We start from the raw sequence: 16,089 nt of genomic DNA, 5'->3' as shown, positions 1-16,089 counted from the left end.
CCCCCCGGCCGGGCGCGGGGACCCGAAGGGCCGCCGTCGGGACCCCGCGGGGGAGGCGGCGGACGCCTGCAGGAAGAAGGGCGCGGGAGACCCGAGTCGGCGGAAGAGGGCCGAGGCGGCCGCGGCCGCGGCGACCCCCGCCGGGCCCGACGAGGCGGCCGAGCGGCCGGCCCAGGACGAGGCGCCCCAGGACGAGCCGCCGGCCGCCGGGCCCGGCAAGGGCCGCTTCCTCGTGCGCATCTGTTTCCAGGGAGACGAGGGCGCCTGCCCGACCCGGGACTTCGTGGTGGGCGCGCTCATCCTGCGCTCCATCGGCATGGACCCCGACGACATCTACGCCGTCATTCAGGTCCCCGGCAGCCGCGAGTTCGACGTGAGCTTCCGATCCGCGGACAAGCTGGCCCTGTTCCTCCGCGTCTACGAGGAGAAGCGCGAGCTGGAGGACTGCTGGGACAACTTCGTGGTTTTGGGGCGGAGCAAGTCCAGCCTGAAGACCCTCTTCATCCTCTTCCGGAACGAGACCGTGGACGTGGAGGACATCGTGACCTGGCTCAAGCGCCACTGCGACGTGCTGGCCGTGCCCGTCAAAGTGACCGACAGGTTTGGCATCTGGACCGGGGAGTACAAGTGCGAGATCGAGCTGCGCCAGGGGGAGGGCGGGGTGCGGCACCTGCCCGGGGCCTTCTTCTTGGGCGCCGAGAGGGGCTACAGCTGGTACAAGGGGCAGCCCAAGACGTGCTTCAAGTGTGGTTCCCGGACCCACATGAGCGGCACCTGCAGCCAGGACAGGTGTTTCAGGTGTGGGGAGGAGGGCCACCTGAGCCCCTACTGCCGGAAGGTCATCGTGTGCAACCTCTGTGGCAAGAGGGGACACGCCTTTGCCCAGTGTCCCAAAGCCGTCCACAATTCCGTGGCCGCTCAGCTCCCCGGCGTGGCGGGCCACTGAACGCGCGCGTCTGCCCGTGAGCACACAGCCAGCTTACCCCTCTTAAGTGCCAAAACTTTTTTCTTAAGATTTTTTTTTTTTTTTTTAATCGTTTTGGACCGAGATGTTTCTGAAAGCCACCGGAGACGTTCTCTGTATGCCTTTTCAGAATCGTGAGCGCGCCTTTTTGGCCTGTTCATGGTGAATTCTACCGAAAGGACGATTGGGGACTGCAGTGAGCAGGCACGTTGCCGCCCCCTCCCCTCCCCCCTTATCCTCCCGTTTTGCGTTTGTTTTGGTCTTGTCGTCGACATACACACACACACCACACCTTGTATTTTCTACTACCTCCGTCCTCATACGTCTTCTCCTCAGAAGATTCTTGCCCTTCGGGCTGCCTTGGTCATCCTTCTGCCTCAGCTCCCGGTACAGAGCCCGCCCGACGAGGGATAGGCACGCCAGCAAGTGTTGTATTGGATTGAGAACTTTGCTGACTGGCTTCTGTCGGTCAGAACGGCAGAGTGTACCTTTTGCAGCTCTCGGCTGGGCCCTTTTCATTTGCTGCTTCTATGTGGTGTCAGACTTTTGTGAAATCAGTGTTGCTACAAGTGTGTAATTGAATAAGCTCTGAACGGTTGTCAAGGGCCTCCCGTGGCATAAAAGTGTACCTACCTGTGACAGCTCCTTGTGGTGACTCAGAAGCCGCATTTCTATAGGATGGTGGAGCTAAGGCTCTCCTGCTGGAGAAGACCCAAGAGGTGTTTGTTTCGGTTTTGCTTTGTTTGTTTGTTTGTTTGCTTGGGGCGGTTCTTGGGGAGAGGTTGCTTTTGGTTTTGTGTTTTGAGACTGGGTGTCAGTGTGCCTTGTCTCAGCCTGCCTGGAACTGGCCGCACTCACAGAATAGGCTGGCTTCAACCTTACAGTGGTTGTCTCACGTCTGCCTCCAGGAAGGGTGGTTTCCAGCAGGTGAGAGACCCCAGGCAGGTTCAGTGACTGGCCCAAGTGCACAGCGCATGGAGCCTCACATAGCCCATTGTAGAGTCCCCTGACCCCAAGCCCGGTGCTCATCCCACTACCTCTCACACTTCACGATCTCCTCCACACTGGTGGGCCAAGGAAGTCTGCTCTCTCCACAGCGATGAGCCCACACAGCGCTGAGACACCATCCCTGGATGAGCAGAGAGGAAGCTTGTCCTGCCATTTCATAGTATTTGGGGTAGGGAAGGGACCAGGGAACACACTCTAGGTACGGATCAGTCGATCAGTCCGTAGAGTACGGCATCTGAAATGTTCCGGGGCCTACCCCGTCCACTGTCACCGTGAGAAACTGCCCCTCAGAAGAGAAACTACGGATGTTTACATTTGCACCTCTGCCTCGGCTACTTAGGAACCCTAAAAAGGTTAGCGAGAGCTCATCAGCCACTGAACTCTGACCCTCAGGGGAAAGGTGTTTTTAACCCAGAATCATGAGTGAACTGTAAACTCGAAAATGTTCTTGGGGAAACAGGCCACGGACAGAGGGTCTGAGTCGACTAAGTGTTAGCAAGTTAAAGTGAGAGACAGTAAACTGCTCTTCAGTTTTCGTCTTCTCTTTACTGTTTTGCTATTTCCTCGTGGCGTAGAATGTAAAATCAATTGCTAAGATTTGTTCTGAATAAATATTTATCTTTCTTATAACTGTGTTTTCTGTTTGTTTTTTCCTGAAGCGTTAGATGAAGTTGCAGAACCCAGAGGTCAAACCCTTCCCTCTGCTATTTCTCTAACCTACAGGCATCGGTGGCCAGGCTTTCTGCAGTTACCCAAACCCAGTGCTTTGCGCTCAGCTCACTGTTAAACTATTTGGTGTAACTTTTTCAGGTTTGGGGTTGGGCTTCTTTTTTGGGTGGGTGGGGGGTCTTTTGAAGCAGCGTTTCTTTGTAGCCCAGGCTGTCATGGAACTCAGAGATGGCGAGCACAGGCCCGCACCACCTGGCCTGACACAGAACTCGGGAGTCCTGCCTAGACCTCCCAGATGCGCTGAGATTACTGGGAACAGATGTTTGTGTGTTTGCGCCTGCGCGCGCAGAACAACACTGGAGCTACGTGAGGGCGAGCTTAGCGTGTGGGCGGAACAGAGGCCAGGTCTCTGGACCCGTATGCAGTGCTTCACTGCCGCTAACCCCTTGAAGGGCTTCCAGCGTTGAGGTGTTTGAAGATAAAGTTCCCACCATGTGGATTCGCAGAATTTGCGACTTGAGGATTTTGCAGAACTGACCTGAGCCTAGGGCCTGCAAGGCTCTTGAGAACTTGCTTTTTAACCAGTTCAACCCCTCTCCTTCCAGGATCGAAGAGCCATCAGTCATTCCTCCGGAGTAACTCCCTCCCCTTCCTCCTCTTCCCCCTATATTCTTCCTCCCCCTGACAGGGCTTGCGGCCTCCTAGAGAAAGCGGGCTTTCAGCATGCTCCCCACCCCCTTCCTCCCAGCAGGCTGTGTGCCTAGGAGCTGGTGTTTGAAGGCGGCTTCCCTCAACGCCCCTCCCCCACCTCCTGGAATCCCGAGGAAGAAACAGCTTCCCTGCCCATCCCCCTCGGGATGCGCGCCAGAGCCTCCTACAGACGGTCCTGGCCCAGGCTGGAACACACCAAACCTCCCCCAGCTTCCTCTCCCATCAGAGCGCAGCCCCGCGAGCTGCAATTCCTCAAGGAGGCTGCCGGACCAGTGCGTTTGTGGAGCTTTCCAGAGCCCGTGCCTGCCGAAAACAGGCCTAGCGTGGCACTGTGGAGCCGCCATCTGCTAGGTAGGGCCATGGTGAGGATCGGTGGACAGGTCACCAAGCCGGCAGCTTGTGCTTCAGACACTTGCCGTGGCAAACAAAACAAACCCGCCTGGCTAGACCCGTCCGAAGCAAATCAAGGCCTTCCCTCGAAGAGGCGAAGGGAAACCCAGTAGCAGGCAGAGCACACACAGCTGAGGAGACATGCCTGCCTGCCATGACCCGGGGACAGACAGGATTCAGGTCAGCGGAGGGTTGCATATGTGGCTAGAGACAAGGCCAGACATTGGGGCTAGGAGGCCGTATCTGTCTCGGGGCTTCCAGTCAATTCTCTGTTTGTCCACTTCAACATTTGTAAAGGGCCTTTTGGAGGTTTCTGGAGCTCAGCAGTGTCCTGGTCACACAGATGCATGCAGGGAGAAGTTGGACAAGGAAAGCTGCTTCAGACTGGGGTCAGAGGTAACTTCCCACAGAAAATACCTGAAGTGGGTCGTTAATCCCAGCACCTGGGGAAGCAGAGACCAGCTGGGTTCGCACATCGATCTGAGATAGCCAGAGCTACATAGTGAGATCCTGTCTTAAAACCAAACCAAAAATACCCTTAAGTGACATGAAAAGGACAAGAAGGTAAGGGGGTGAATTGAGAGAGAACAAGAGTGCTGCTGACCTAGGCAAAACAGCAATTAAAATAAACAGTGGGAAGACTCTAAAAACGAGTGAAACCCAGTGCCCCAGCCCAGGTGTGTGTGCATGCTGTAGGTATTAAACATGGATGGCCCCTGAACTTGGTGGCAGCAGTGATGTCAAGATCACCACAGAGCTGAGGTACCCGGAGTACTACCACTGGTAAAATGGTGGAAATCTGAATCCCATCCCCACTACATGTGAGTGGCAGAGCTTGGGCTCTGGCAGGCCAGAACATGCTAGAGTGAGCCACTCATCCTGCATTGGGCAGTTAAACGATAGTGAAAAGCAGAGAAAAGAGATGTATTCAATGTGGCCACTTTGAGAAGAGGAGGTCAGGTCCATCTTTTGGGACCTAACGCAAGCTTTGGGTTTGAATAGAGGTAGACACGACTGAGCAGTCCTGGTCAGGCTGTCCTGTGACTGCTCCAGTGGGTCTCATAAGATGGCTGTCAAGTGTTGGGACTGTGTGAGGTCCTGGCTGGCACCGCTGGTCAGTCTTGTCTTTTCCTAACGTGAGACTCCTGAGGAAAGTCAGATTCCTTGGATTTTCCTGTGTTGATATAACCTCATGCTTTTTGTTTGTTTGTTTCTAATGAAAATCCCAACAATTCTATTTACCAATAAAACTTGGGAGCCAGTTGCTGCTGGGTGAAAACCTGCTAGCTCAGAGAGGCAGAGAATACACCCAGCTGACATTCCTTCTCAGCTCAGGTCCAGATGGAAAAAACCCAAAAGGCTCACTAGTACAACTGACAGCCCAAGAGGAAAAGGCCAAAAAAACCCAAGGCCAACAGCTTGCTAGTTCAAAGTCCAAAAAGCCAGGGAGCTTAGGAGCCGATGCCTAAGCTAAAGCCAGAGCTTGAGCTAAAAACTCTTCTCCACTCAAAGTCCCTTCTACTCCTTAATCCCTGGTCTCCTGCTCTGTCTCTTGACCTAGGGTTAACTTTATTAAATCTGGTGTACAGAAAGCTCTTGGATTAAAGGTGTGTACTAGGGCTGGGTGAACCACACCATAATCACCTGTTTACAATTAACAGAAAGTTCTTTTATTAAGAGTGTGTGATAGGGCTCAATCACACCAAACAAAAAGCAGGATTTTAGGTTCACAATTTTGGGGTTCACAGTAGGATCAAATATCCCAAAACAACCTCATAGCCAAAGGAAGGCGCCAAGCATCTCTCTAGAATATCTTCATCCCTGTCAGGTGGGCTCCCAGGGGACACACACCTGGGATCCTAGCACTTGCACTTGGGAGGCTGAGCCAGGAGAATTGCAAATTCTATATAAAATATAGAGAGAGCCTGGGCAAGAGACTCAATTTCAAGGTGGCTCATGCCTGTCATTCCAGCACTCCATAGGCTAAAGCAGGAGGATGTTGAATTTGAAGCTATCCTGAGCTACAGGGCAAGGAGAGATTGGAGAGGGGGGGAACAAATTTAAGTCTAAAAATGAGTCACTGAAGGGTTTTTAAGGAGGGAAGTAATATGGGGTACGTTCTTGTTTGGGATATTTTTATTTATTTATAGTTTCAAGGCTTGCACACACAGATTAAGCAGGCCCTCTATCTCTGAGCTACAGCCACAAGCCCAGGGATGAGTTTTTAGGTGTCCAGTAAAGAGGAAAAAGAAAAGCCCAGCCAGAAGCTGAGTACCGTTTACCTGGTGGGAACTGATGCCTTGAATCTGCACAGAGTGCAGCAAGATCGAGAGAGACTCAACGTTTGGGAAGAGGGTAAGAGTTTAGAGCTGTTACAGTGCTCGCCATACAGGCATGAACACCTGAAGTCAATCAGCAATGCCGGGTCGCCAAAAAGCCCGGTCTGGCTGGGCAGTGGTGGTGCACACGCCTTTAATCCCAGCACTGGGGAGGCGGGTGAGTGACACTGCTCTCAGACCCCCAGAAAAGCCCCGAGCCTGCGAAATAGAACAGGAGCCACACAGCAGTGGCTTTCAGAGTTCCACACACACAGTAAGACGCCCGTTCCTCATTGCTCCACTTAGCCTGTGTGCATTTGTCCAAGGCTGTCATAACCCTGGCGCTAGGAGTCCACAAGGGCAGGTACCGGCCTCACACATCTTCAGGCACCCTCTTCCTTCCTCCATCGTTTTCTCTAATGGAGAACTGGGGGCTAACCTGTGCCAGGTTCTGTATTCAAAACGCCACCGGTCAAGGCGGTCAGGGCGAGGTGGAGTTACGGACCACTTTGCTTTGTTTGAGGATGGCTCGTCCAACCCCCTCCAGGTGGTAGCAAGTGTCCCTTCAAGACCCCGAGTGGGGCCCCAGTACTCTCCTCCAGGCCGCCCTGCCCCCTGCGCTGGGAGCCAGCGGGAGCGGGCGCGGCACCCAGCTCTAAGTCGCTCTTCCAAGCCTTGGTTGCCATGGGAACGGCGGCGGCGCGGGCCTCGGTGGCCCGTAACTCACGCTCCAGCGACTCAGCCAATGGGCAGCAAGCCCCACAGTGCAGTTCACCAATCAGCAGGCTCCCACAACTCAGTACCCGGCCCTCTGCCCAGGGACGCCGCCAATGAACAGTGACACTGACATCCTTTCGGCTTGATTTTTTTAAAAAAGGAATTCTCCAGATTAGAAGGAACTGGAGAAAGGCCCCTCTGCTAGTTGCAGCCCAAGTGCTATCGGGCCTCATTTTGTATTAGGAAACCGAACAATACGTGCCCATTTCTATTAAAGCAGTTTTAGGCAGTGAACATGTGGGCCACGGGCTTAATGTACCCTGGCTAAGCCAGTTTTTTTCCCAAATTATCAAGAAATTCGTCATCTTTCTTTGTTCATGTTTATTTATTTAGGCGTGTTGAGACAGCATCTCGCTGTGTAGCTCACGGTGGCTATGAGCTCACAGCAATCATCTTAGCTCGGCCTCTCCAGTGCTGGATTACGGGTCAACATCACCTGGTCCCTCTTCCTTGTTATTTTAAATCCAAATTGCAAGCTGGGCATGGTGAAAGACTGCTCTCAGCTCTTGGGAAGTGAAGGCAGGAAGATGAGGAAATCAGGGGTCTCCTTGTAGGCCAGCCATCACTGACATGTGGCAAGGGGGGCCCATGACTGACTGGGCCTTTTGATGCTGAGCTCATGAGATGTTGGCCTAATTAATATTTGGCTTTTATTGAATCCAGCCTAACTCCTGGATCCCAAACATATTAAAACTGAGGGATAAATTCTCTTAATCCATGGAAGAAAAAAAAATGTTTTAGTTTCGTTTTGAGGTAGAATCTCTTTAGCCAGGCAGTCTTAAAGCCCTAAGCATGATCTTGCTACCTAGCTCAAGAAACTTAAGCTTTTTCTTTTATTTATTTGTTTGATTGGTTGGTTTTTCAAGACAGGTTTCTCTGGGTAGCCTTGGCTGTCCTGGACTCCCCATGTAGACCAGGCTGGCCTCGAACTCACCTGCCTCTGCCTCCCTGGTTGCTGGGATTGCAGGTGTGTGCCACTGAACCCAGCTCTTTTCTTACTTCTAATTTCATTTCTTCTTTGCTGATGGCCTCCTGCCGCCTCAGCTTCCTGAGTGCTGGGGTCACAGGCGTACCCACCACGCCAGGTGAGTCAGTCTAAGTTTGAAACAAGCCATGGAACAGTTTCAATGCTCTAAAAAATGGTTCTCCTTTAGAGACCATCTCCAGAAAATAAGGCACGGAGCCACAGAGGACACCTGATATGGAGCTCTGGCCTACACAAATGCACACACACTCACACATCCTTGTGACACACATAGGCTAGCTATCGTAATCTCTGATGGTTGTTTGTTTGAATACAGTCTCTCTATTCGGTACTCCTGGCAGTCCTGGAGCTCAACTCTAAAGATCAGGCCTGAAACTCACAGCTACCAGCCTCTTCATCATGAGTGCTGGGATTAAAGGTGTACATCATGTCTGGCTTCATAGTTAAAAAAAAAAATTACATGTGAGTATGATACTTGGACGCAGGTATCGCAGTGTGTATAGAGGTCAAAGGACAACTTTGTGGAGCTGGTTCTCTCTTTTCGCCTTTGTGTGTGTTCGGGTTATCAAACTCAGGTTATCATGTTTGTATCCTCAGAGAGAAAGCACCTCTACCCACCTGCTGAGCTGAGCCATCCAGCTGTGCAATCTCTGAAAACAAAATGTTTTAAGTGAAGAAATTTATTCAAGGGCCAGGCATGGTGGTGAACGCCGTTCATGCCAGCATTCAAGAGGCAAGGGCAGGTGGATCTCTGAGTTTAAGGACTGTCTGTGCCATATAGTAAGTAGTTCCAGGATAGCCAGGGTGCATGATGAATCCAAATACACTTGTCTTCTCTTCCTGGATGTCCCAGAGAACTAGGCTAGGACGGAAGATGGGTGTTTGGGAGCCGGACAGTTGGCGTGGATTTAGCACAGTTGTGTCTACACTAGCTGATTACGCCTTCCCTTCCTGAACACACATTAGGAGCCTCCAGTACGTGAAGCTCTGCTAGGTGCTTGGGACTCACCATAGTGAGAAGAGAAAGCCGGATGTGCCCTCCAATCTTATGGACCTTCTGGGGCGCAGAAAAGGATGCACTACAGAAATGCTGTGCAGTCAGATACCAAGTAGCTGTGTGGATAATGGGTACATTGTCTGCAGAGAACTCAGAAAAAAACAAAACTGACTCAAGGACAGGAGAGATGGCTTAGCAGTTAAGGGCATTTGCTGGTCTTCCAGGGAGGACATGGGTTCAATTCCCAGGACCCACGTGGTTGTTCACAACTGTCTGTGACTCCAGTTCTTCGAGCCTCTCTGGGTACATGTTGTGTGTAGAGCATACATGCAGGCAGAATACTCATACACATAAAAATCTTTTTTAAAAAGTGAAATGCAGCCTGCCTTTTACGAACGCCACGCGACCTCAGCTATTGAAGCATGCCAGAAATAATCTCTCTCTTAAAAGAACAAGCTGATGGTCTACCTTGAGTTTTAGCAGCGTATTTGTAAGCTCTAAATTGCTTAAAGGTTGTTATAGGTAACATTCTACAAGCAAATTAATTCAGAGCCCTCCAGTCAGCCAGCCCTACACCCCAGGAGCCAGAGGCAGCTGCATACACTGGTTTCGAGGAAAATTCCTCCCGGCACACATTTGGTTCCTGCATAGGCACATCTCCCTATGTCCTTATGAGAGTCTGAGTTTACACAGCGGACTCAGAATAAACAGTAACGCATTGGCTCTAAAGCTGAAGAATCTGATTTTGAGATGTTTCTATCCTGTATTTTCATGTGGCCATTTGAAACGTTTATGCTTTTTTTTAAAGTTTTTTTTTTCACTACATTTATTTATTTTGGGGAGAAAAAAAATGCCACTGTGCCAGTCTGGAGGGAGGTCATGGATAACTCATAGGAGCTGGTCCTCTCCCTCCACCATGTGGGTCCCAGGGATTGAACTCTGGTCGTCACACTTGATGGCAAGTGCCTTTAGGCCCTCTGCTTAAAAATTTAAAAGACCACAAAAGCAAATAAACTGCAAAGTGTAACTACGCAACTTATAATTTATTAAAATTCTATTTCTACTGTTTAGTAAAATGACATTTTATTTAATTTGAATACTTAATACTGAAATGGCTTTCATGTACTTATTAAGAATTTCTTTTAGTCTTTGTTTATTTCTGCTGTGCTGGCGATGGACCCCTGGGCTCTGACTTGCATATTAAACAAGCTCCAGAACTACAGAGCCCCAGCTCCGCTGGCTTTTAGTTCTATTTTATTTTTAAAGATAGGGCCTCAATACGTGGCCCTGACTGGCCTAAACTCAACATGAAGGTAAGGCTGGTCTTGAGCTCCACCTTTTTTTCCCTCTTAATGTGTATGAGTTTTGCCTGAATGTATGTCTGTGCACCACTTGTGTGTCTGGTGTCTACAGAGGCCAGGTAAGAGTGTTGCATCCCCTGAACTAGCATTATGGATATTTGTGAGCAACCATATAGGTGCTGTGATTTGAAGCTGGGTCCTTTGGAAGAGCATCATGTGCACTTAGCTACTGAGCCACCTTTCCAGCCTCTTTGTTCCCCTTCTTGTTCTTGGATGGAGTATTTGCTTTGACTGTGATAATTACATATACAAAGTTCAGTCAAAGATATTTTTACTACCTGGAATTTTTTTTTTCCAGAGACTGGGCTTCTCTATGTAGTGCTGGCTTTCCTGGGACTCTCTCTGTAGAGAAGCTGACCTTGAACACATAAAGATCTGCCTGCTTATGCCTCTGGCCTGCTGGGAATAAAGGCAGGGACGATCACTGCCTGGCTTTTTTTTTTTTTTTTAATACTACCTGTATTTTTGGGGAAATTATCATATTAGTATATTCTTTTTTTTTTTTTTTAAATGACTGCTACTTAAAAAGACCATTTAAACTCGGTGACTATTTAAAAGTCCCAGGTGTCAAGGAGCTGACTACACACTAAAAAGAAAGATGGGGCTGGCAAGATGGCTCAGCAGGTTAAGATGCTGCTGCCAAACCTAAAGACCAGAGGTTAATCCCTGGAACCCACATTCTGGAAGAAGAGACATCCTCTGACCTCCATTCATGTGCCGTGGCATACATGCATGTACACACACACACACACACACACACAAAGTGTAACGGTGAATAAATAAACAAAAGCAAGCCAGAATCCAAGGTTGGCCGCACCCTCTTACACTCAGGGAACATATACTGCACCTTTTGTTATTTTGATTTGGGCCTGGGATTAAACCCAGAGCCTCATGCATGCCCCAGCCTTAAATGTGTGTACATTTAAAAAAATTATACATACACAGATAGAGACAGATACGAGTATGTACACGTGAACGCACGTACTCGCCAAGGCCAGAAGTGCAGGGTCCTCCTGAAACTGGAGTTCAACAGGCAATCGTGAGCCACTCCATTTGGGTTCTTGGAATCAAACTCAGGTCCTCTGGAAGGGCAGTGAATGGTCTCAAGCACTGTGGCCCCTCTCCAGCTCCACTGCATGTGTGTCTCCTGGTATAGCTGGGTCTCTTTCCATAAACTTATCCCAAGGAAACAGGCGAGAGGGAAGCAAAAAAAAAAAAAAAAAAAAAAAAAAAAAAAAAAAAAAAAAAAAAAAAGTCAGCTTTTAGTAACTGTAACAACTGCCTGAAGCAATTAAGTTATAAACAGGTTTCTTTCAACTGAGGGTTTGTGAGGTTTCCGTTCATGATTGAATGATCTTGGCAGTAGAAAGCCAGAGAGCCTGGTATGGTAGATGGACATGGCAAAACAAAACAAACAACAACGAGGAAAACCCTGCTTACCTCAAAAGAAAAGATGGGGGAGGATGGGTATTTAGATACCTCCTTCCAGGGCCGGAAGACCCACCTCTAGGCTACACTTAAAGTGTCCACCGACTTCTAAGGGCACCAGTCTGCGAAACAAGTCATTCACGTGTCCATGTAGAAAGATCTCGAGCAGCCCAGCTGTCTTCAGCTTGTACAGCAGATGAACCTTGAACCTCTGGCCCCTCTGCCTTCACAGTGCTGCACCATCACACCTAGTCCTGGATAGTCCCAGGGATCTGAAAACCTCCGGGGCTGCACGCATTTGTTGCAAACACTCTACCAACTGAGCTATGGTATGGCCTCCGTGGGCCTCTGTCTGCATACACCTGTCATACAAGTGAATCTTTAAAAAAGAGTGTGTGGGATGATGGTGGCACACACCTTTAATCCCAGCACTCAGGAGGTGGAGGCAGGCAGATCCCCGAGTTCAATGCCAGCCTGGTCTACAGGGTTAGTTCCAGGACAGCCGGGGCTACACAAAGAAACGCTCAAAACAACAACAAAAATAAATTGTGCATAAAAAAACGAATACTAGTTTCACTGTTGTGAAACTAGTATTCACTTACAAAAGTTATCGACACAGTACGGCATGTGCTTAGTTACACTGGGAAAGTCATGCGTTCTGGGAAACTTGGAGGGGTCTTAGCACCTATCCTCCTTGGGAAGGGTGGGATTACTCCAAGACTGGGAGGCTGTGGTGCAGCGGCCATCACAGCTGAGAAGTTTAAGATGACCATGAGTAGCACTCTGGGACTCTGAAACGAAACCAAACTCCACAAAGCTCCCTTCTCTAGTTCATCCCTATGAGAACCCTTAACTTGGGGACTGGAGAGATGGCTCAGCAGTGAAGAACATGTGCCAGTCTTGTAGAGGACCCAAGGATTCAGCTTTTAGCAAGCATGCCAGGCAGCTCACTAGAGCCAACCTGACTTGCCTCCAGGGGCCTTGCATTCACATGCACATACCCACACATACCCAGAATTTAAAAAATAAATTTGAAAAATCTTAATTTTTTTCCTTCATTAAGGATTAAATAATCCTTAATCTTCCTAAAACACAATTCTGATTATTTTACCCCACAACTAATACTGGAATTTTCTGCCTGGGAACTCCATAATTTGGGGTCTAAGGTTTAACTACTAAACTGTCCCCCCCAGCCCCAGCTGCACACAAAACTCATTCTATTCCTTATTCTATTCCTACACTCTGGTCTCGAGGACATTTTATTCCCTAATCCTTCAGTGCCTCATCCCCACTCCTTATTCATCTCCAGCCTTTCCACCTGCCATTTCATTCAACTGCTCTATCTTTCTAAGGATCTATGAAGAGTTCGTATTCTGAGCCTGCACCCAGGCTCTAGCATCCTTTCAGTCCCAGGCGCTCATTCTCGTAACTTTCAACCTTGTCTAAGAAGGGCCCCCAGCAAGTGAGAGGACCCCCAAGACCCACATGACTGGAGAAGAGAAACAACAACCATTAGTTGTTCTTGGATCTCCACGTAGCCATGGTTCTGTGGCCAATCCCACCCAGGAAATAAAGTAAAACAGGAGTCAGTTCTGTGCTTCAGTAGCCCTGGCTTCTAATTCAGTTGCATGTTAAATGGCCTCTCCTTTAGGGGAGTTTAGAAAGGCTCACATACTGCTTAAATGTATCTCGAAGGGAAAAAAAAGGGGGGTGGTGGTGATTACATTTCTCTCCATGGAAGCCCCATGCTGCCCTTTCCGTCCTAGCACCTGTAATAGAGAAGTCGGAATTTGTGTTTGCCTCCCTGCCCTGCACCCAGGAACAGATTCTGCCAGCTGATCTATAGCTCCACAGCATCCATCACAGGGCCTAGTATGCAGTGCAGCCACAGGGTCAAAACATGGTTGTAGAGAGGCTCAAAGCAACGGAAAGGAAGCTCTGCCAGCAATCTCTAGGACTCTTTTAAAAACATTGGCCGGCTCCCGAAGTCCAGAGAACGCCTCTGCCTCACTGACTCTGTGTCCCTCTTCCACAGCCACCCAGCCTTGTCCCTTATGCTGGAGGTGGCATTCAACCAGGTGGATGTGTGGGACACAAAGGCCGGTCTGATAGTAGCTGGGTCTTACTACACCAGTGCGGCTTTCGACGACCAGAGAGCGATTTGGAAGGGGCTAGGAAGTCCCAACAGATGGTGGGAGCATTGTTGGAGGGTCCGGCCCAGAAGCACCTTCTAGACTTTGTCACCTTGATGACATTTGGCCAAAATGGACCAAACAGTGGCTCAAACTCAAATCACTCAATGGGGTGGTCCTACCAATGGAGACACCTGAGCCAGAGGGTCTGGATACAGTAAAGACATGGGCTAGTGGGCAACTGAAAAGAAAAAAAAAAAAGTATTAGCCTATTTTGTGTCTGAGTGGGAGAGAGACAGACAGAGAAGGAGAACTGAGGGCACGTGTCACAGGGCAATTTGCAGGAGTCCAGTTCTCTGGGAGCTGTGGACATCAACTTAAGACAAGTGACTGTGACTGAGAAGCTATCTCGCTGGCTCCCCACTTTAAACATTATGAGTAATAAATTGCAAAAGTACCAATTTAAAAATTCATCGAAAGCTCACTAATATTTTTCTCATGAAGTTGATACCTGTGTACTGCTGGTGACCTAGGTTAACTACTAAGAAATCTAATCCCAGATAACTTGTATATTTTACTAGGCGTCCAGACCGTGTTTACATACAATATCCCACTTAATCCGTAAGACCACTGAGCCAAAGAAAAACTGCATTATCTGCACTTGAAGATAAGCAAGCGGAGGGGTGGGAAGTGAACGAAGGAAGGCTGACGCTACGGAACAAAGAACCGCCCAAGCCCCAGTTGGGGAGATTAAAATGCAGTGATTTCCAGCTTCATAAAGAGAAGGGACCCTGGCAGGAGCAGAGCGAGAGCCTTTCCAGCATCGGTGCCTTTTAGAGCTGCCCCCTCCCACGGGGGATTCTCCATCCATCGCCCCACCCCATCACCATCCCGCACCCCGAAGCAGCACCTCCGCCCTCGCAGCCCTCGCCGCACCCAGAGTTGAGTGAGGTCTACGCTACGCTGCCCACCCTGAACCATGCCCACAACACTAAAGAGGATGTCACTTTTCCAGATACTGACTGGACCCCTCCCAGTTCGGGCACAGAGGGGCGAGGCCTCCACGCCCCCTCCCATCGCCAAGCCCGGGCGCCATGAAGGTGACCTCCCCCCAGGGCCGCACGCGCCGGGTGGTGCTACAACTGGCTCACACGTGGTGAGCCCGGGGAGCGCGGCCCCTCCCCGCCACGCGCCGCCTGCGGGCCTCTCGGCCACGCCCCCGGGAAGGCTCCGCCCTGGGCGGGGCCAGGCGCCCAACCGCCCCGAGTGGACTGGCAGCGCGCGCTGGGCTCGATCCAGGGCGCGCCCGGGGTGCGAGAAACGCACAAGGCGGCACCGCTCCCGGGGAAGGGTGGCCCTGCCCCGCGGTGCGCCGGGGAGCGTGCTGGGACCGCCTGACAGGCTAGGGTGGCAGCGCGCGTCGTGCGGCTGGTCTTTAGAAAGCGGGCATTCTAGGCCCTTGGGGATTTCTTCAGCGTCCCCGAAGATTTTTAAAAACAAAAAGTGAAAACCATTATTGGGCCCCAGAGCATTTGTTAAACCTTCCTGTGGCTGGACCCAGTGTGTAGTAGGGAGGGGCTTCAGGCGCAAGGTGAGTCTGTCCCCTTAAAAGCCTTCTCCAAGTCTCGATCCCTCCACCAGGGCTCCCCTGGCCGGCCGGCCATCGGTGTCCCAGAAAGAGGAAGGAGTCCTACCTGGCGGCAGGTGTCACTGACTAAACGTGCAAACGCAAGGCGGAGAAAGAAAAAGCTTTGAGGGACAGATGGGCAGCGCTCCACGTCCCGCATCCCCCCTTCGCTCGGGCCCCCATCCTAAGAAAAGAAACCGATCTCATCCGTCTCCCCCCACATCCCAGGCGCGAGACCGCTCCGCCCAGGCAGCCAGCGATTGGGAGATGCAAATGCCGAGTTCTCTGCCCAGCAACGGATGACGCGGCACCGAGCGCGAGGCGTGGCCCGGCCGCTGCCCGAACGGGCACCTCGGTGTTTACACGGGGCGGCCCCGCGCGCGCCGCAGCGGCCCGCAGACGGCGGGAGGGAGGGGAGCGCGCGCGCCTCCGGGGCCGCGCGGGGAGAAAGACACTGGAAGGCGGCGGCGGCGCGCAGGGCCGCGGAGGAGCGCCAGGCCGCGACCGGAGCCCGCGGGGGCCCACGAGGCTCGACTTCTCCGCCCCGCAAAACAATGCGCGGCGCGCGGCGGAGCTCTGCTGGCCCGGGGCGGCGGGGACGCGCCGAGCCCGCCTGAGCCCGCGCCGCTGACCCCCCCCCCCCCCCGCACAGACGGCCCGAGCGCCGCGCTCCCAGCTCGCGGGGGCCGGGCCGAGCCGCGGGGCGGGGCCGCCCCTCCGTC

The 16,089-nt window shown here is 51.5% G+C and overlaps 1 protein-coding gene across 1 annotated transcript; it reads left to right on the top strand.

Moving 5' to 3' along the window:
- Nucleotides 1-10: 10 nt before the first annotated feature.
- Nucleotides 11-2,602, top strand: Zcchc3 (zinc finger CCHC-type containing 3; the record flags this gene model as incomplete). Its single annotated transcript, XM_055618007.1, has 1 exon — nucleotides 11-2,602. A coding segment is annotated over one exon (936 nt), but the record flags the coding sequence as incomplete, so codon positions are not given.
- Nucleotides 2,603-16,089: the final 13,487 nt, after the last annotated feature.

This window comes from Psammomys obesus, unplaced genomic scaffold (genome assembly GCF_907164565.1).
Source record: "Psammomys obesus unplaced genomic scaffold, mPsaObe1.curated_primary_1811, whole genome shotgun sequence".
Classification (NCBI taxonomy): Eukaryota; Metazoa; Chordata; class Mammalia; order Rodentia; family Muridae; genus Psammomys; species Psammomys obesus.
This window is presented reverse-complemented; position numbering and strand designations above follow the sequence as displayed.